General features: G+C 46.5%; 1 protein-coding gene across 1 annotated transcript; it reads left to right on the forward strand.

The window, feature by feature from the left end:
• Window positions 1-272: 272 nt before the first annotated feature.
• On the forward strand, window positions 273-18,976 carry LOC147610626 (uncharacterized). Its single transcript, XM_086786127.1, has 10 exons — window positions 273-695; window positions 1,301-1,366; window positions 2,444-2,624; window positions 3,319-3,515; window positions 17,022-17,072; window positions 17,298-17,389; window positions 17,557-17,645; window positions 17,740-17,861; window positions 18,031-18,135; window positions 18,278-18,976. Exons 1-10 carry the CDS (start codon window positions 378-380, stop codon window positions 18,416-18,418), a joined length of 1,362 nt encoding a protein of 453 aa, XP_086642253.1. The 5' UTR covers window positions 273-377; the 3' UTR covers window positions 18,419-18,976.
• Window positions 18,977-20,608: the final 1,632 nt, after the last annotated feature.

The raw sequence follows: 20,608 nt of genomic DNA on the forward strand, positions 1-20,608 counted from the left end.
GACTCTCTCTCTCTCTCTCTCTCTCTAAATCTAGCTCCACAAAATATTTTAATGGAAATTTTGGAGCATCACTACGGTAAGTTAATGTCATGCCTGAGAGCTAGAATTTGCCAAAGAGAAAGGAGCATATTCAGAGCTCCAAGGAAAAAGACGAGTTCAGTCAACTCATATTTAAAAAAGAAAGAAAAGGATGTTCTCGTAAACAAAGGTTAGAACTTAGGGTTTGGGTGGAGAAACAAAAATATCTTCCCCTACATAGCATAGGTTTATGTTTTTAAAATTGGAACGCTGCTGCAAAGCTAACGAGCGAAAAAGACACGCAGTTGCTCTCTCAACACCGCTGTCGGAGAGAGTGGAGAACTGTCGTCCGGCAGGAAATGGCCGCTGTTCTGAAGTCTTCGTTTCATGAAATTCGCTGCTCGGTATTCTCGAGGACTCTGTTTCCGGCGAAAGCGTCGGGAACGCACGGTAGGCCGCAAGTCTTCTTCTTCTCGTCTTCCTCTTCGTCTTCGTCCTTCCTCTCGCTCTCTGCTACGGTTCGGGTTTCTTCCTTCAGAAGCAGCGGTAGGAGTAGCAGGAGGAGGTTCTTGTCTGCTTCTGCGAGCTCCAGCACTCAGGACCCCGTTTCGCAGTCCTCCGGCGATGACAACCGAGTCCCCGTCACCGTAATTACTGGCTTTCTCGGCTCTGGCAAGGTAAGCGCTTCACTTCTGATTATTACAACTACAGTGTCTCAATCTAGGATGGTTTCAGGGCAGAAACGCTTGTAACAGCTCCGCTAGCTGCAGCGCAATACGAATGCCAAAACAGGCATAGTTTTGGGGATTAGAGGGCAAGGAAGGATTGATCGTGTTGGGGAAGGGGATAAGGGGAGGGGAATAGGCAGGGATAGGTAGGGCCAGCCTAAGGCCATTGCTGCCATTGAATCATAGCCATGGACGGCCCTCGCATGGGTGGAAAAGGCTAGAAGTGGGGCAGGAATGTGCTGAGGTGGCACAGTGGGAAGGCACCACTGCAAAGCCTGGTTGCCTGGTGCATTAGAGCGAGTGTCCACATAGGGCCGTGAAGTTGACTCAAGCTGGGGTGCAGAAATGATGTTGACTACATTGTGTACCTTGGATTAGGTATTCTTTGTATAGTGGTAGGTGGGTTTGGCAACAACAAGAGCTTTTTCACCATGTGTAGGTCAGGAATCTGTATAATGGTAGGAGGGTTTGGCATTCAGTCAGATCTTTGCTGTTATGCTTGCAATGTGGTACTTTGGTTGCTCCATTACTGATTTTTAGACTTGTGAATGCAGACAACCTTGTTGAATTATGTCTTGAAAGCAGATCATGGAAAAAGGCTTGCTGTGATTGAAAATGAGGTAGGTTCGCCTAAAAGTTTTCTCATACACAGGGCATCTTTTTAAATTTCTATCTTTTTGATGGAAAAAGTTTGCATGAGCTATGTTCATTTGAGAGTTTTCTCATATGTGGGACATTTTTTTTGAATTTCTAGTTTTTGTGGTCTACTCCTCGAGCTCACGGCTTCTTTGCATGGTTTGAAATTGGGGACTGGAAGGAACAGGTAGGTTTTTTCAGGAGTTATTGGGGTTTGAACTCATGACCTCTTGGGTAGGGTTGGTTGCTAGCCAACCTCTTGGGCAAGAGCCGGCTGGCAGGAATATGGGTCATGAAAGAGTGTAAGTGGTGAAGCTATAGAGTTGGGAGGACCTCTGCTTGTACAATTGCATGTGTCTTGCTGGCGCGCGGAGCAGTAGCAATTTTGTGTGATTCAATTTAACAGATTTTTTTAACTAGGGGTGAATGGCCAAGTCTCAAGAGAGCTTTGATTTGAGTCTAGCTCTTAGGAATCCAGTCTCAGTTGGTTTGTTGCAGTTGTATGAACCATAGGGTCTTCAAGTGTATCACCTCGTGGTAATGTTTGGCGATGGGAGGGTTGCACGGCAAGGGATATCTGGGAATATTGGTGCAGCAGTTCAATTTCTTATTGGGGGACGAGCAGTGGGAGAAGTGTATAAAATGACTGTCACACATGCTATGATTGGTTTTTATCTACACCCCAAGATGTGCTTGGTGTGTAGCTGTACATATTCATGGCCTCTTTACATATGCTAGGGCCTTACTGTAAGTATGGATGGATGGTCAAGCTTGTTTGTCCTTACCCTGCTCATGTGATGGTTCTAGGGCCTTACTGTAAGTATGGATGGATGGTCAAGCTTGTTTGTCCTTACCCTGCCCATTTGATGGGCGGGCTATCTGTGTAAAGTCCCTTTGTAATGTTGACAATTGCTATATAGCTTGACCTCATTCCCAAAATTTGTGCCATTCTCACTGCTGCAGATGTACTTTAACCTTTTTATATGCTGATAGTTTTTAGCCTCTCTTATGACGCTTGCATTTGGAAGTACATGACCTAGATCTCTTGAAATCATTGGCAGTTCGGTGAAGTGGACATAGATGGGTCTTTGGTTGCTGCTCAAAAGGCTGGGCAGGAGGATATAATGATGCTGAGTAATGGATGTCTTTGCTGCACTGTGAGAGGTGACCTTGTGCAGATGATTGTTGAGCTGGTGAATACTAAAAGGGACTTGTTCGATCACATTCTGATTGAGACCACTGGTACGAGACTGTTTTCTCCTTGATCCGATCAATTGTATCCTTAGCTTTGGTGCTTGTGCATGTTGCTTTTCTGTAGCTGATTTCTGCATGGGGAGGTACTCCTGAAGGTTGACATGGTGCTGCGTGCTGTGTTGGTTGTTGTTTTGTGTTATGAAAGAGTAGGAGCAGAGGCTCTTTGTAATACTGGATGACCATGTTGCCCATGGCCTTCTCGGTGTTTCACTATGACCCTTAAAGCTGCGCAGCGCTTTTTTCATTTGCCTTTACACTTGCAAGGGTTTGTGATACTTAACTCGAGAACTGTCATGTTTCCAGCTTGCAAGGCTACTGCTAAGAGCTATACATGCAGAAAAAAGAGATTGAAAGTATATTCTTGGATTGGTTCATTTGAATTCTGTATAGATGCTAGTAATTCAACAAGCAGAGAGGGAGTGAAGGGTTGAAACTAATTTGATGCAGTGGTTGGCTCACCCTTACTTCCATTAGGAGTATAAGCGGGAGAAGGTTAAACTCTCCATGCTCTGTGGACAAGCACCCACTCGCGCATGACGCTTGCATGCACCCATGCTTGAGAGTTGAAGACATTGAGTTACCCTATTTCAATGTAGTGGCATTTTTCATTGGTTTAGCTTAAAGTAAGACTGATTATAGAATTTTTCAATGCGATCTAAATCTATACTTATCGTGTTTCCAGGTCTAGCAAATCCAGCACCCATCATTGAAACCTTCTACATGGAGGAGCAGCTGGCTCCTCATGTCAGGCTGGATGGTGTGTTAACATTAGTGGATGCAAAACATGCTCCACAGCATCTCGATGAGAAGAAGCCAGAAGGAGTGGTTAATGAAGCAGTGCAACAAATAGCTTATGCTGACCGTATTCTTCTGAACAAGGTTCAATTTTAAACTTCGAGACTTGGGTTGTTTATTATTTGAAAAAGAGGCTGTCTCAAAGGTGCACCCTCTTTGGTTGATTATTTGGGTGTCCTAAAGGTGCACCGGGGCTTGAACTTTGATCTGCACATCAGCTACCATATTATTGGATGTGCTAGATTTCTTCTGAAGTTGTCCCAAGTTGTGGCTAGTTGTTTTATATGAATTCTTTCTATCCAAAGTGGTGTGTGCCCTCTGTTTAGTGCTAGCCTTTATCATGGCTGACCTTCTTCTCCAAATAAGTTATAGAAACTCAGTTGGATGGTTCATCTTGTCAGAATATGCAGCGGAGATGATGACCAAATCTGGGAACACGAGCAAACGCAATGCAGAAAAACAGCACAAAAGAGAGAGAGAGATAGAGGTGTGTAACTCTGCTCTGTATACACAAAGAAGATCCCGAATACAAGACAATGTGGCAAGGCCCACAACCAGCCACATATACCAGTCGGCCAGCTGTCCTGAGTCGGCCAGTGCAGAACTGAAGTCGGGTACTTGCAGGTACAGTCGGCCAGAAGATAGAGCCTCTTGCCAGCTCTCAGGACCGCCATCCAAGCCATAGAAAAATGGGAAAAATGGGGGAAAAATACGGAGAGTGGGGAAAAATGAGAAAACACCTAATACGGGCGGGCACACCCACAATAGAGGCCTTGGTGTATATGTATAGACACGAGATAACTTCTAACACCCCCTCTCAGCTCCTAGCTGTGAAACCAACCACAGGGAGATGGGGTGCCGCCTGAGCAAATCCTGAGATAGCGACTTCGTAAGGAGGTCCACCATACTGTCCTCCGTCGAATAGAACTCTAGCAAGATGTCATTACCAACGAACTGTTCACGAACAAAGTGCCTCTGGATGACTGTGGGTTCCTCCAGTGAAAGCCCAATCCTGCCGTGCAACCTACCTCACAAGCAGCATCACAAGCAGCCCGGTACTCTGCCTCTGTCAACGACAAGGCAAAAGATGACTGCCTCTTACTGCTCCATAAAACTGCTCCTGGGCCTGAAGTAGATCTCCTCGTGTCTGGATCTCCTCCCCAATCTGAGTCACTCCAACCGTGGAGTCGGACTCCATCCATCAATCCCCCTCTTGTGTAAAAGAGTCCATGATCCTTGCCGCAAAAACCACAAGATACGCAATCCTGCCTCCCAAGGAGTCATCTGCAACCATGAGCTTAACTGCCTCATCTGCAACCATGAGCTTAACTGCCTCATCAGGAAGCTCTCGTCCAATCTGGTATCCATCAACCAAATCAATGAACCATTCTGCTTCTGAGTCAAAGAGGCATCACACTGCTCACAAGGATCAACACCTGTTATTACGGTGGAAAGCCAAATCCTGGAAACCTGCTGAAGACCACGCAAGGCCTTCTGACACCTGTCAACCACCCTCTTTGAATCCGGAACCACAAAGCCTGGAGAATGTGCAACATCCACCTCCTTCTGCAAGTAATCAATTGCCACCTGCTTGGCTTTCCAATAGGTCCCGTGGAAAGAACTTCCTTATCTACAGGAGTTTCTTTGTCCCGAATACTACGAGACATCAGAGCATAAGTTACCTGTAAAGTCTCCTTTGACTGACGAACACAAGAACTACCAACATCTGAACTGGAAAGTTCCTACCAACCGTTGCCATCAACTGTCAAGCTATCCACCATCTGGTCCGGGAAAGCCTGCACCTGCAGCGTATCCACACTTAAGTGTTCATTACTAGACTGCCACTCATCACAAACCTGAGGACCTGGGAGAGAGAGTGCTGAAAGCTTGTAAACTCCATTCTCCACTCCGCCTTCCCAAATTACCTGGCCTGTTGCCTTGTCTCGGAGAGCAACAAAATGCTCATCAAACTCCACCCGTACGCCAGTCTTGCAAACCTGACGCACTGACAACAGATGAAAACCAAGTGATGGAACATACAACACTTGGGAGGTATGCTTCCCCCCTCTGCCATCGGGAACTATCTCCAACCTGCCCTCACTGTGAACTGGGATAGTGGATGTATCCCCAGTAAGAATGTGACCAGAATACCTACAGAGATCCTGTAAATTTGAACGGGAAGGAGTCATGTGCCTGGAAGCACCACTGTCTAGAATCCACTCCTGAGTATCCGTTTTGGAGAGTCCTCTAACCTTCTCCTTGCCTGAAGAAAATGAAACATTGGTGTCCATCACCTCCAAGTGCACAAAAGTCGGAGTCTTCATGATTACTGATGAGGAATCTTCACCCTTCTCGGTCTTCCGCTTGGGACACCGCCTCCAATAGTGGCCTTTCTCGCTACAATCATTACAGGTCCTCTTTGCCTTTAGTTTCTCGTGGTCAGCGTCGGACTTCTGTTCAGAAGACTTCTCTGTTGAAGCCTTTCCTTTGCCCTTGTTACGGCCAATTAAGGCCTCTGAACCTCTGCCTCGAGGAGGGTTCGTGAATCGTTCCTCCTGGTCCAAGACCATGGGCACAAGCTCCTCCCAAGTAATGGTGCTGAGCCTGCTGTTAAAATATTACATCTCTCATGCTGTCGTGGAGCTTTCGGCCTGTTTCCTACAGCCCATTGCTTCATGCACAAGTATATAAGAGTTGCTCCCTTATTCATTCTATCATATCATTGTGTGCCCTATTTGCTGGCTCTTGTACTCTGTAACCTTAAGCTAATAAAGCTTAGTTCTTGCTTGCAATCTTTCTCTCATGTTCATTGCTTCCGCTTGTGCACATTCTTTCATGGTATCATTCACCTAGGCTCTGGCTGCTGCACATTCTGTTCCTCCCGTTTTCTGCTTCCCTAGATTCTCCAGGCTGTAGATCCTTCAAAATAGTGGCTGCATTTCTCTTTCTTAGCTGCGTTTTTGCTCTACAAGCTCTCCAACTGTTGTCGGCCAGCCCCCCGGCTGCGTTTTCTTCTACAGAGGCAAGTGCAAGAGTTCTAGCTACAGATTCAGTAAGTGCATCAGACAAGTGGCACATCAGCTCCTCTTCCTCCAAGATCCCCTCCCTCTTCTGGTAGGAGGTTCCCAAGGGTGTGTGTTTGCGTTTCTTTTGCTGCTGTCCAGCCTGCATCTTCAGAGGGGGCTATTAGTCCCTAGTTGGATTGTGTGCAAAGGTGCTTGAGAGAGTACGTGGATTGCTTAGCTACAGAGGTTGTTTGAGACATAGCTTCTTTGAGGCAGACATGGGTCCCCCCCTGCACGAACAAGGAGGACAAGCTCAGTGGTACGAACTATGATCACTGGAAGCTAGAGATGAAGGTCTGGTTCACACACAAGGGTCTCTCGGAGATTGTTCAGGGCCATGAATGAAAGCTCGAACGCCCTACCAGCTCTAGGAATTGGACTCAGGACTAGGAGGATGTCTTTCTTGCCGAACTTTCAGCTTGGGAGAATCAAGACTCAAAAGCTCACTCTGCACTTGTTCGAGCCATCTCACTAGAGGTCTCCCCCGTCGTGCAAACATTGGATTGTGCTGCTTCTGTTTGGAGAAAGCTGACAGACCTATATGCACAGGACTCTACAATGCGGTTTGTCAACCTATTGGGTCAGCTCTTTTCTCTGGAGTTTACAGCAGGGACTTCCATGCAGTCGTTTTTGTGATGAAGGTTAAGGTAATTCATGACCAGTTAGTGGCAATGGGTATTGTCCTGACCTCTTCTTAGTTAGCTGCTCTCCTCCTCATCAGGCTTCCTGTAGATTATGACATGGTTTCCCAAGCTTTGCGGGTTCAGATCACAACACGTTCCCTCGAGTTTGATGATCTGTGTACTCTCCTCTTGGAAGAGGAATCCATCCTAGTTTCTTAGGGGAAATTGAAAGTTTCATCGTCTATTGGACCTGATCAGGCACTCTCGACGGTGCAGAAGAAAGTTCGGAGTCGGTATTACAAGTGTGGGAAGAAAGGCCACCTGTCAAAGGATTGTCAATCAAAGGACAAAGGCAAAGCCAAGGACAAGGGCCAGTCTTCAAAGAAGGGCAAAGACAAGTCACATGACATTGACACAGACTCATCTAGTGACAACCCCAGCTCTCCCAAGGCCTTACAGCGTGGAGAGAACATGACTGGTATCCTGCTCTGATCCTAAGGGCATCCCCCCACGTGCTGTCTTCCAGAAATGGCTTGTGGGCAAGAGAGGGGGCTTTCAAAAGCTCTCTTATATTAAATCTGGAGCATGGGACCCGTATGTCAGAGTTCCAAGTTTAAAGACAGGCAAGTTCACTTGATGGTCCGGATGAGTTCCAGGATCAACCAAGTTTTCTTCATGGTTCGGATGAGTGCCAGAACTATTGGTTAGCAGAGACTATGGACAGGATGTGTTCCATGTTCATTTGTTCGAGGTTATTGGATGTGATGTGTTCATAGTTCTACTTTGAGTTTGGAGCCAAGCAGATTTTCTTTTGCTCTTTATAGTGGCATTATGTTCTCTGAAGACAACAAGCTGACATGTGCATTTTTCGAGGTGTACTCAGTACTGGCCATGCTAAGGTGTCCATGGTCGCACCTTCGTTATTAGTTTTCTTTTGACTTTTTTGCACACTTCAAGATGCAGAGGGGGTGTTAAAATATTGCATCTCTCATGCTGTTGTGGAGCTGTCGGCCTGTTTCCTACAGCCGACTGCTTCATGCACAAGTATATAAGAGTTGCTCCCTTATTCATTCTATTATATCATTCTGTGCCCTATTTGCTGGCTCTTGTACTTTGTAACCTCAAGCTAATAAAGCTCAGTTCTTGCTTGCAATCTTTCTCTCTCTCATGTTCATTGCTTCCGCTTGTGCACATTCTTTCACCTGCCACCCACTGGTAATCAAAGACGAGTAGAATGCTGAGTACTGAGAGGGCAAATGCGACAGCAACGTTATGGCCATGTCTTCTGATGATATCTCCTTCCCAGCCTGAAGAACTTCCTGCTGAAGAGCTTGCAACTTGTTAATATGCTCCCGCATCGTCAACGACTTTGCCGGGCTCATAACCCGCATCTGTACTTCCAAGGAAATCCTCTTCATGGGCGATACCCTGTTGTAAAGAGAAGCCAAATGCTGCCATATACCTTTGGCCAACGTCATATGCTTGATATGATTGATTACTTGCGGTGTGTAGTTGAGGAAGATAAATGAACGGACCCTGGCGTTGACACGATCCCACAACTATGCCTGTGCCTCCCGGTCCTTTTGGGTTGACGGTAACTCCCCTTCCTCTACTTCCGGCCGTGGAACCCCAACAATGATGAAATCAGCAAGGTCGTATGACTCCAGAACAGATTCCATCATAACCTTCCATATGCCGTAGTTGTTCCCATCCAACTGACGGTCCATCGGGAATGTGGGGAGTGTAGGGATCTTCACATGCCTTTTGGCCATCTCTAACAAATCTGCCATTGCGGGGATGTAATTTGAAAAGGGTGGGTGGGTGGGAACAAAGAAGAACTTACACCTGCAAGTGGCTGTCCAGCAAATTAGCCCGCCGTTCTCTTGCTTCTCTTCCCAAACAGTCCCGAAGAGTCCACCAATCAACAACGCAACAGTCCCCCTCTTGCTCACACAAATCCCAAGAACCTTCAAGAGCCTAGGGCTCTGTTACCATGTCAGAATACGCAGCGAAGATGATGACCAAATCTGGGAACACGAGCAAACGCAATGCAAAAAAACAGCACGAGAGAGAGAGAGAGAGAGAGAGAGAGAGAGAGAGAGAGAGAGAGAGAGAGATGTAATTCTGCTCTATATACACAAAGAAGATCCCAAATACAAAACAATGTGGCAAGGGGATTGTGGGGCCATTTTATATGGCCCCCATACAGCAGTCGGCCTCTGCAACAGAGGTAGCTGACAGGCTCTGAATCTCCACGACCAGCCACATATACCAGTCGGCCAGCTATCCTGAGTCGGCCAGCTATCCTGAGTCGGCCAGCACAAAACTGAAGTCGGGTACTTGCAGGTACAGTCCGCCAAAAGATAGAGCCTCCTGCCAGATCAGGACTGCCATCCAAGCCACAAAAAAAGGGAAAAAATGGGGGAAAATACGGAGAGTGGAAAAATGAGAAAACACCTAATACGGGCGGGCACACCCACAACAAAGGCCTTGGTGTATATGTATAGACAGGAGATGACTTCTAACACATCTATGAAGATTTGTCTATTAAGGCGGCATATTTTTATACATGAGTGTGCACCTACTTGTGGAAGATGATGACATGGGTGGGGGTAGTCTATGCCATGCATGATGGAGTTGATGATTTGAAGCTTTGAAGCTTTGAGAGTAGACTTTCATGAGGTCAAGGTCACACTTTGTTTTTTTGTCAATTGGTATATTTTTTTGTCGAATCCCTGTGTGGTTTACCCAACCAGCCACCATGTGTATGTGTGCACATGCACGCTCTTTAGTGCTAGCCTTCATCATGGAAGAGGCTCTCCTTCAAAGAAGTGATAGAAACTCAGTTCGATGGTTTAACTACCAAGATGATATATTTATGAATAAACTTCATAGTAACAGGAAACGGCCTTTTCCCAGTCTAGAAACGAGAAAATGCCGTTTCTTGGCTCCCAAGATAAGGAAACGGGGTAGAAACGGCTGAAACAATGATGTCACCTTTGTAGCACTAGAAACGACAAGGAAACGACATGCTCTTATAGAAAATGATGTTTCCTGTTTCAAGAGATAACGAAACGACCGTTTTTTCAACCTTGTAAGAGAATCCCCAAATGAGTGGTTAACCATAAGTATCCTCTCAAGAATTCGAAGTACACATCTAGTCGGCTTCAAGTCGTTGAACCATTCTCTCGAGTCACAAGTAAGTGCATCTCGATTCTCTCTCTGTCATGTGCAAGAATTGCCATGAACATTCTCTGGAGGTAGTCCAAAAGGGTCAGCCAAGGAAAAGATGACTAGAACCAGAATTTAGGAGCATGAGGTGCAGAAGTGGCAAGCGTTAGACTAGGAGAAGGACCAAGAAGAGCAGGATGGATGCTGTCGGCTGCATGAAGGCTGCTGTCGGCTGTACCAAAGGTGTGTCGGCTGCAGGCGCATAAACATATAGGATTTAAAGTCCAGTTAGCTGGCCGACCAGCAGTCGGCCAGTACTCCAAGTGTCCAAGAGGCCTATAAATAGGCATATGTGCTCATTGTGTTAATCATTCACTCACTTATGGAGTGGGTCCTTAGTATAGGACTGTTTTGGTGTATTCCACCTTTTCAGGAAGGCAGCCCATGGCTGTAGATCTAGAGTACCTTTTTGTACCATATGAATATACTGAATTGCCAGCTCTCTCTCTCTCTCTCTCTCTCTCTCTCCCTTCTGTCTGCGTTTTTGCATCAGCATGTTCTAAGTGGTGTTTAGGGCTGAAAGAAGACTCTCAGAGCTTCCGCGTGTTACATTGGTATCAGAGCATCAGGCTCAGCAAAGCTGAACACTGAATCAGTCCCATATGATGGTGTACAGGTCTAAGGTATAGGAAAGTACACGGATACGAAGCCCAAAGCAAGGAACACAGAATCGGGAAGAACTCCCAGGAGGTTTGTTGGTGGTGTTCCACAAAGCCAGAGGGGATGGCAGTCCTGCGAGCCAGATAGGTTCTCGGGCAACTGTCCCAAGGGAGGATTATCCTCCAAGGGGTGATGTGAGAGTGTCAGACTCATTTCTCAAGAATGAAGACCAAGACAGTGTTCAGAGTCAGGGCAAGAATGGATTGGGGACTAGATGGAACAGATGCATAGACTTTATTCAGAGTCAGAGTGGTTTTGGAGACCGGGTCGGGTTTTCAGTGAAAAGGGTTGTTAGAGATGGATCGATGACAGAGGGACTTCGGGAAAAGAATGGGATGATGACAGTCATTCAAGAACAAGTTGGAATCCCGTCATCAAGTTTAGGAGAGGGGGATGTCATGTGCAAGAATTGCCATGGACATTCTCTGGAGATAGTCCAGAAGGGGCAGCCAAGGAAAAGATGACTAGAACTAGAATTTAGGAGCATGAGGTGCAGAAGTGGCAAGTGTTGGACTAGGAGAAGGACCAAGGGGACCAGACGTGTAGAAGAGCATGATGGATGTTGTCAGCTGCATGAAGGGACTGTCGGCTGCATGAAGGCTGCTGTCGACTGTACCAGAGGTGTGTCGGTTGCAGGCGCATCAACATATACGATTTAAAGTCCAGTCAGCTGGTTGACCAGCAGTCGGCCAGTACTCCAAGTGTCCAAGAGGCCTATAAATAGGCATATGTGCTCATTGTGTTAATCATTCATTCCTTTATGAGGATGGGTCCTTAGGGTCTCAGTTAGGGACAGATTTTGGTGATGTTAACCTTTTTTATGAAGTAGGAGTACCTTTTTGTACCATATTAATATACTGAATTTCTAGCATCTCTCTCTCTCTCTCTCTCTCTCTCTCTCTCTCTCTCTCTCTCTCTCTTCATGTCTGCGTTTTGCATCAGCATGTTCTCAGTAGTGTTTAGGGCTGAAAGAAGACTCTCAGAGCTTCTGCGTGTTACACTCTCCCTTTCTCTATGCAACGTGTACCATCCATCTTTCTTGAATGTCTGCATTGAACATTTAAATGCTTTGCTCTCTCTTTCTCTCACTACGCATCTCTCTCTCTCTCTCTCTCCACAAATGCATTCCTCTCTCAAATCTCAAATCTCAAGACTTGGAAAGTTAGATGAGTAATGAATCATGAAGTTTCATTTCTATTAGTATTTTGCAATGTATCTTGATTCTGATTTCAAGGTTTCTAAATTTTGACAATTGTAATGTGTAATGTGTATCTTGTAATGTATCTTATTTTGCAATGATGTTTCCATGTTTGTATTGAAAGAGTGCACAGAGCGGAAGCAAGATGAGCACTAGAGTGTGCGAAACTGAGAGTGCAAGAGAGAGAGAGAGATAAGAAGCTAATAAGTTAAATATACTCCAATGAAAGCAATCCCGAGCAAGAGGCAAACTAGTCCCATACGTGAAGATACAAAAGGTGAGAGTGTGTCGACACATGAACCACACATCAATGAGTGAAAAGGGGAGAGACCAGCCCACCGATTTATAGGTAAGATGGGGTTGGCCGATTGGACCATAAGAGCTGGCCGACTGGACCATAAGAGCTGGCCAACTGGAGCAAGAAAGGGAAAAAATGGGAGAAAAATATAGGTGGCCAACCCACAAACAAGGGCCATAAAAGGGATCAAATATGGGCAAATACATGGGTAGAATATGCTCACATCTCCTCTCAGTTTCAGGTGCTGAACAAACTCCGAGAAGTCGAAGATGAGGAGCCAAGGAAGCTTGAGACACCGGCTTGGTGAACAAATCTGCTGCATTCTCTGTTGAAGAACAATACTGAAGAACAATACTCCAAACACAAATCTCCAGCAAGAACCCGTTCACGAACATAGTGATATTGGGTCTCAATGTGTTTCGTACGAGCATGAAACACAGGGTTCTTGGCGATGGTGATGCAACTCTGATTGTCACACCAAAGAAGAGTTGATCCGGTAGGAGGAAAGACAAGTTCTCTTAATAATCTCCACAACCAAATCGCCTCATAGGCAGCATAACAAACTTCATGATACTCCATCTCTGTAGAGGAAAGCGCCACAGTAGGTTACTTTTTACTGCTCCATGAAATGGCCCTTGACCCAGGTGAAAAAACACAACCAGTGGTCGAACGCCGAGTATTCGGATCTCCAGTCCAATCTGAATAGACCATCCAAGAAGAGTGCACCCTTGGCCATAGAAGATGCCAAAGTCCAAAGTACCATGTAAGTACCGAAGGACCCCGAGAGCACACCATCGATGCTGCTGACGGGGCTTGGATGTGTAAGAACTCAATAAGTTGACTGTAAAACAAATGTCTGATCGGGAGTAGGTGAACATATCAAATAATTGACGAGAATCCGATACTGTCTCAAATCAATCCTTGGAGAAGCATCAAGAAGAGAAAGCTTCTCACTAGTATCCATAGGAGAAGATACTGCTCTACACCTAGTCATCTGAAACCTGTCAAGAATCTTCTTTGTGTACTGCTGCCGAGAAAAGAAAATACCCGGAGGGGTCTGCCGAATCTCAAAGCCAAGAAAGTAATGCAGAAGGCCAGGATTCGTCATCACAAACTCTTTCTCCAAAGCATCCATGATTGAACGGATCCTCACAGAATAAGAACTTGTAATGATGAGGTCATCAACATAGACCACAATGATAACAACAAATCCCCTCTCAAGGAGGATATGAAGGTTCGAATCTCCATGAGAACGGTGTAGGCTAAGCTTTTGAAAGGACTCATCACTCCGTTGGTATTAAGCCTGCGGAGCTTACTTCAGACCATACAAAGCTTTCCTCAGCCGATACACGTGGTCCTGATTGCTTGGAACCTCAAATCGCGACGGTTGATCAACATACACTTCCTGTGTAAGCTCTACATTCAGAAAACCAGACTTGACATCCATCTGGAATACGGGCCATCTTTTTTTTTTTTTTTTCCCGGAAAAAAGATCCTTCTTTTAGTTAATGAGAAAACGCCATAAGGCTACAAAGCTCACCTCGCAAGGAGGGATAAAAACACAGTGAACTCCTGAGCTCCACCCCCGTGGCTGGCCGCTCTCTGGGGGGGGCTACCTAGTAGTACATGTGGGAGGTGAGAAAAGCCAAACTGGAGGCCTGTAGTGCCAAGTGACATCCTCGCCCCTCACGGTGAGGAAAGGGCCAGGCTGCCAAGTGCGGAGGAAAGCCTTGCGGCGCCCTCTCATGCGATCCGAGTCGCCCTGGAGTTTCCCCCAGTGTCCTCTCAAGGTGTGAATGATGTCCACCCAGAGGGCCTGTATGACCTCCGCCGGTGGAGTCGCCTGGCGGTCAATGGCCTCCCTGCATCGGGCTCTCCAAATGTGCCAAGCCGTCATGCTGCTGATCAACTCCCATCTGTGCCCGACCCCCTCCTGAGGGGCTGCCGAAGAGAAGTCTGGCGTCGGAACCAACGCCATCACCCTGTCAGAGACCTGGATGGTCGCACTGCCAGGGACGTCCTCATATCCAAGGGCCGGGCCGCTGTCCGTGGCCCAAGCCACCGCACCCCACGTCACCAGCATCTCACCTGGTGAACCTGCAAAAACCATCCTGAGAGCGCGTTGCCAGACCTGCTGTGCCTGTGGGCAATCCCATAAGCAGTGCCGCTGCGACTCCTGTGCATGGCCGCACCGAGGGCAGGACGCTGGGTGACTGCCGAAAGCTAGCCAAGCCCCCACAGCCAGTCCTCTATGCGCTGTGAGCCAGAGAAACAGCGTCACCTTCCGGGGCCGGAAGCTGGCCCAAAGGCGCTGCCAGAAGTCCCGAAGAAAGGCAGGGGAGAGCCCTTGTCGCCGCCAATGCTCGGCCGCCGCCGGGGTGCTCGCTATCCTGTGTCTCTGAATCCGCCGCCCCAGCCTCACTGTGTACTGAAAAAAGGGGATGCCTGGGCTGGTAGGGGCCAAGTAGGGATCTCGCCAAAACCACTCACCTGGATCCCACTGAAGGCGAATAAGAGGCCTGCTGTCCCAAGCCCATAATCTCCAAGAACAGTCCTCCCCTATCGAGGCCGGTGAGGGGTCTACATGCCACTGTCTCTGATGAAAGCCGACCACCCGCACCCTCTGAAGAATACATCCCTGGAGCCCATCCAAATCTAGTCGTGTCCTCTGAAGCTGGCCACCCTCTCCCACCTCGAAAGTGAGTGGGGCGACTCTCTCCGCAGTGCCGCAGACCGCTAGAAGGATCTCATGCCGAGTAAAGACACCCATCCACTGTGGAGGTGGAGGGTCCTGTACGGAATACGGGCCATCTATGATGGCATGCAAGAGCAAGAACGGTTGTTCGAATGGTACTCATCGAAGTCGACTCCAAGGCCCACTCTTCTGGCCATTGTTTAGGAACTGATCGCTTGCTGGCTAGGTACCAGAAAGGTTGCCGACTGTTGCTGTAGAGGTTGCCAACTGGTCACCAAAGCCATCTAATGAAACTTATGCTGATGGTGATGCTGAAGTTGAATGATCCTCCTGATGAAGCTGAGACTTCTGCTGAGGATGATGATGATGATGATGTAATGCTATGGCTGTTGATGATGAGGATGCTATTGATGTGAGGCTACTGATGAGGATGATTCTGATGCTGACTAATCAGGGATTAAGAATGTTCATGTGGAAGATTAGCCATAGTAGGGGGATCAATATACTTGCCTAATCTTTCAATGAAGATCGAGACTCATCAATGTAGAGGCCAAAAAGAGTGAGTGATAGAGAGCAGCCCTGTTTCACACCAATAGTGTTGGATGTAGGCTCTCACTCGTCCAGTGACGGACTCATAGAGGGAGACAATACTCCAAATCGTGTCTGATGTGATTGCTATCTCCTGTAGACGCCGTAGAAGGCGGGCTTGGGGTAGGATATCAAAAGCTTTTCGGAAATCCACAAAGCAGCAGTAAATCCTCTGATGTCGTGCTCTACCCTCCTTGAGACGGCACGGAGTTTGAAGATGTGGCAAAGGGTAGAGTAGCTTCTCTGAAATCCTTCTTGACCTGAGGCTCCATAGAGATTGGCCAATATGTGGTCAATCATGCTTGTCTTGTAATTATTAGGATCAAGTGGATCTCCTGCTTTGAGGATGAGGGTGATGGTGGCAGTGGACCAAGAGGGTGGAAATTCTTCACGGAGGGCTCTATTGAACATGCAGGCTAGTAGGGATGCTATCATTGGCATATGAAATCTACTCGGCATATGATATACTCGGCAATGAGTATGTTCTCGGAGGTTCCTCCAAGCCTCTTTTCAGTTTGGCCCTAAGAAGAGTCGGTATACTTCATCCTTTGTCCGAGCGCAGAACTCCCATTTGTTGTGTTGGGTGAGGCACTGAGAAATCTGTTTTGCACTTGGCACTTCGTGATTTGCCCAATCCGTACGTCATGCTTAAGACGGGGGACCGTCATCATACCAGTAGTTCTGGGGCATGGAACCGCAAGGTGGCTTGGAGGTAGATCGCTGCGTGCAGATGAAAGGAGTGGTGGTAGATGTGTAGAGAATGCTGGTGAGTTGTGAGATGTGAGGGCGGGTGGGGGGTAGATGTGGTCGGAGCAAACAGGGTCAAGCTCGTGATCAAAATGGATCGGGGTGTAATGTGAGATGGGGGTGGGTGGTGCGCAAGCAAGAGGGAAAGAGAGGTAGGCATTGTCAGCTCCAAAGGGGCGTGGGAGATCCCATCAAATAGTCCACGCTGTTGGTACCTCCTGAGTTTTGGAAGCTAGTGAGGGCGTCAGAGGAGGGCCTTCGGGACATCCGTCATAGATAACAAGATCACGTGCAGCTCCCAGCTCTAGGAAGTGCCTCCCATACATTGTGACCTCCTCATGGTTCTGCGATCTGACTGAGAGAGAGAGAGAGAGAGAGAGAGAGTTCTATTAACGTCTACAAAAGACCAAAGGGTCTATTAGACCATAAGTGTTACAATGTGTGTGTCCATCAAGAGAGAAGCTTATTTCTCTTGTCATGCACAGGTGGATCTCGTGACTGTGAAGGATTTGGAAGTTCTGGCCCAACGCATCAAGGTTAGGCCTCATCTATTCTTTTTACTACTGTGCTTTAAAAACTCACTGCTTTGTAGTTTAATCTTTTCCAGTAAACATTGGGATGACGACTTTTTATGGTAGATTGAATTTGGGAAAATAGTTTTTGGCTTGGGCTTTTAGTAAAGCATCCTTTATTGATGCTTAGAATGCAGAAGCCTCAAGGATTCTTACCCGTGGCTTTGTGAATTGATGATTACTATGCAGAGTATCAATGAAATAGCACGCGTAAAGCAAACCAAGTATAGTGAAGTGGATATGGATTATGTGTTGGGCATAGGAGGATTCGACCTGGAAAGGTGACTCACCTGGAGAGTTTTTTTTTTCGTGTGGATATACCGCAGATGGTTATATACATCCCACAGATTGTATGTATGCACATATGTGTATATGTGAGTGTGTGTGGGAAATGAAATAAATGCAATGACTTATTTGTCATCAATCCTTAATGGGCTGTTGATGTAAGGATCGAGAAAGAAATCATGGAAGAAAAGTCAGCTAAGGAACACGAGCATGGACCTGACCATGTGTGCGACTCTACTTGCAGTCATGATGGTAAGCATTCTTTGTAAGTGCTTCAGTTATAGTGTGTCCTTGGCATCCCATATTTATGCACGTGAACAAGCTGTGGGCACTTGGTGTGCTGCAGATCACGAACATCATGAAAAGCATGAGCATGGCCATTCTCACCACCACCATCATCATCATGCACATGACTCTGGCGTTGGCTCAGTCAGCATTGTCTGTGAAGGCACATTGGATTTGGAGAAGGTAAAAGCTGGACCCCGGTCATTATGAAGGCATAGTTGGTATCAGGTTGGGACCCAACATTTCAGCGGGGAGATGAATGATAAAGACTTTCAGTTCATCCCTGATGGGCGGCCTGGATAAGGGTGTCATGCCATGAAACGGATGCCTAAATTTGTGTTATTTTGGGCAGATAAACTTATGGTTGGGTACGCTGCTATCTCAGAATGCTGATGACATCTACCGCTGCAAAGGTGTCCTGTCAGTTGATGGTATTGAGCAACGGTTTGTTTTCCAGGTATGCCATAGGGCTCCACCCTCTAGGGCTGGTTTGGAAGGGGAAAGAGTAGGATCATAGGATGTTTAGGGTTTGGAACGAGTGCAATATGTCAGCACTCCTTGTTTTTAGCTGAATGTGAAGAATTTTGTGTCTTGTGCAGGCGGTTCATGCCCTGTTTGAGGGTGGTACAGATAGGGCTTGGGGAGCTGAGGAGAAGAGAATCAACAAGCTTGTGTTCATTGGGAAAAAGCTGGAGAAAGAAGCTCTGGAGAAAGGGTTCAAGGAGTGCATACTTCAGTGATGCTCGGCAAAGAGTGTAACTTCAGATTCTCTCCAGCCTGAGCTGGACTGGTATTCACATTCTTGAATGCAATTTTTTTTGTGAATCTATGAAATGTAATTGCGGCATGACCTGAACATGAACACAAGAGCACTTGAGGTATATTTCGGTGGAATTTCGCCTGCCCTGGTTTGTCACCATTGTACACAGTTTTTACATTCCAACAAACAGTTAGCCTGATGTGTGGCTGGTGCAATACATATATCATATCACATGGAAATAAAGATCACACACTTACAGAATGTGGCCAAGGCATTTGCTATGCAAATAAGGCCTTCCCACATTGCCAAGAGCTTCCTCATGGGGATTCCTTGAAGCCTCATGAAAGTGTGGTTAACTAGAACATGCATGATCTCCTAGAAGATCCAAGTGACAAAAAACTACGTGAGATTATCTCATCATTGGTATGAAATCAGTAGACCTACATGGCATATGCACGTGATAAACATATAAGCTTGCAAGTAGGCGTTTCCACATTTTCTCAATAAGAAAGTCATTAATATTTAACCCATTTTAGAATTCACTTTTTCTCCGCTTTCTTGATTTGGCTTCTAGAAAACTATGCCGGACTGCCATGTCCAGACTTGCCCAACTTGGTCTAGGAAAATATCTTGGCCCAAAAGTTAACTTCAAAGTGCAAACATAACATATTTTACACACTAGATTTATGTACATGGTATGTACATGTCTTTGTCTTGGGTAGTAAAAACAGTATGATAGTAGTTGGGAACCAAGTCCCATCTTCCGTGTAGTTATTGGTTGGAAGTTGCATGTGGCTCCCCTTTCTTGTAAGTTCAAAATCTTACAATGTGTCTGTTATCCTCAGTGTAGACTTTTGTATTGTGAATCCCTAGTGAAATGGACCATAAATCGATAAATTTAGGCAAAAAATTCAGGATGAATACACCACAGAACAAATGGTAAAACTCAATAACTCCATTTGGAGTAATCACAGCACACTAAATTACTCTCAAACTTAACATGATTTTTACCCAACTATTCAAGCTTGCTTCTCTTTATCAGTTTGTCCTTTGTACCACCATTCAACTTCTTCTCTTCAAGGAAGAGCTCCAAGGTGCCCCCATATGCTTTGTCGTGCTGAACGACAAAGTAAGACCAAGAATCTTCCCACTCTGTTCGATCATTTCAAATCTCTCTTGATCCAACCACTCCTTGATGCCATCCTTGTCAACCTTCTACATTCATATATAACTTGAGTTGCAACCTTCTCCTTGCTGACCTACTAGTTATGCTCTTCTCACCTATCTTCCAGGTCCTGTCCTTGCATCTCTCCTCTTCTAGCAAGTGTGCATGTATGCACGCTCACCCCCTCAAGTTCAAATCTCTCTCTCTCTCTCTCTCTCTCTCTCTCAGATCATCGACTTCTCAGACTAGAGATGCATGGGGCTCTTTCTTTTGCAGTTCCGTGGACTAGAGGAGTCTTTATTGCAGCCTAGACCGGTTGCACCTTCCTGAGGACTAGCATAGAGAGCTTTAAATAATGTCTTACTGATGAGGCCTCCGAGAGTAGATCCACCCACTACACTTGACCTCTAGGTTGATGTAGGAGCTCAGCCAAGAGAAGTGACACTACACAGAGCCATCAAGTTATGTAGAGCCCAATGCCCTTGACCTCATGGCCCCCACCCCTGCTTGTGTCACTACAAGACGATCAAAGCCATCATTTCCCACCACCACAAGACTTTGTCCTATTGGCTCAGCTTTACTACATTGGGTACCATGATGCAGTGCCCTATGCGGGATATATTAGGGTGATGTGTGAGTTTGATGCTCTTTGTATTCGGATGATCTTTAGCATTTCAGCTCTTGTTTCTTTTAAAATTTTTTTTTAGTACCCATGATGATGTACTCCATGGACATGATGTAATTTTTTGGTCTTGTAGGTCATTTTGGCCTTTTGTAGACTTTAATAGATCTCTCTCTCTCTAGCGTGCCCAATGCCCCCGATCCCTCGGCCGTCGACCACGATCTCCTCATTAGCTCTAGATTGAGGGCATGCTGCACTTCCATCGAGCTACCTTTCCATGTGACATAGCTGAGGGAGACCTCTCGGTCATACTTATTAGCCCCATGCTTGATATCTTGGAGAGTGGTATACCATGTACTGGGGGTTGATGCTGCTCTCATGTT

This window comes from Cibotium barometz, chromosome 49 (assembly GCF_041138505.1).
Source record: "Cibotium barometz isolate CiBa-2024 chromosome 49, ASM4113850v1, whole genome shotgun sequence".
NCBI classification, from domain to species: Eukaryota; Viridiplantae; Streptophyta; class Polypodiopsida; order Cyatheales; family Cibotiaceae; genus Cibotium; species Cibotium barometz.

What these genes read in the sequence shown, in the direction of transcription:
- LOC147610626 (XM_086786127.1), top strand. Translation starts at nt 378, where the DNA reads ATGGCCGCTGTTCTGAAGTCTTCGTTTCATGAAATTCGCTGCTCGGTA. An exon ending in GGAGGATTCGACCTGGAAAG is followed by an intron (nt 17,390 to 17,556) that starts GTGACTCACCTG and finishes TGTTGATGTAAG; the next exon opens with GATCGAGAAAGAAATCATGG. An exon ending in GCACATTGGATTTGGAGAAG is followed by an intron (nt 17,862 to 18,030) that starts GTAAAAGCTGGA and finishes TATTTTGGGCAG; the next exon opens with ATAAACTTATGGTTGGGTAC.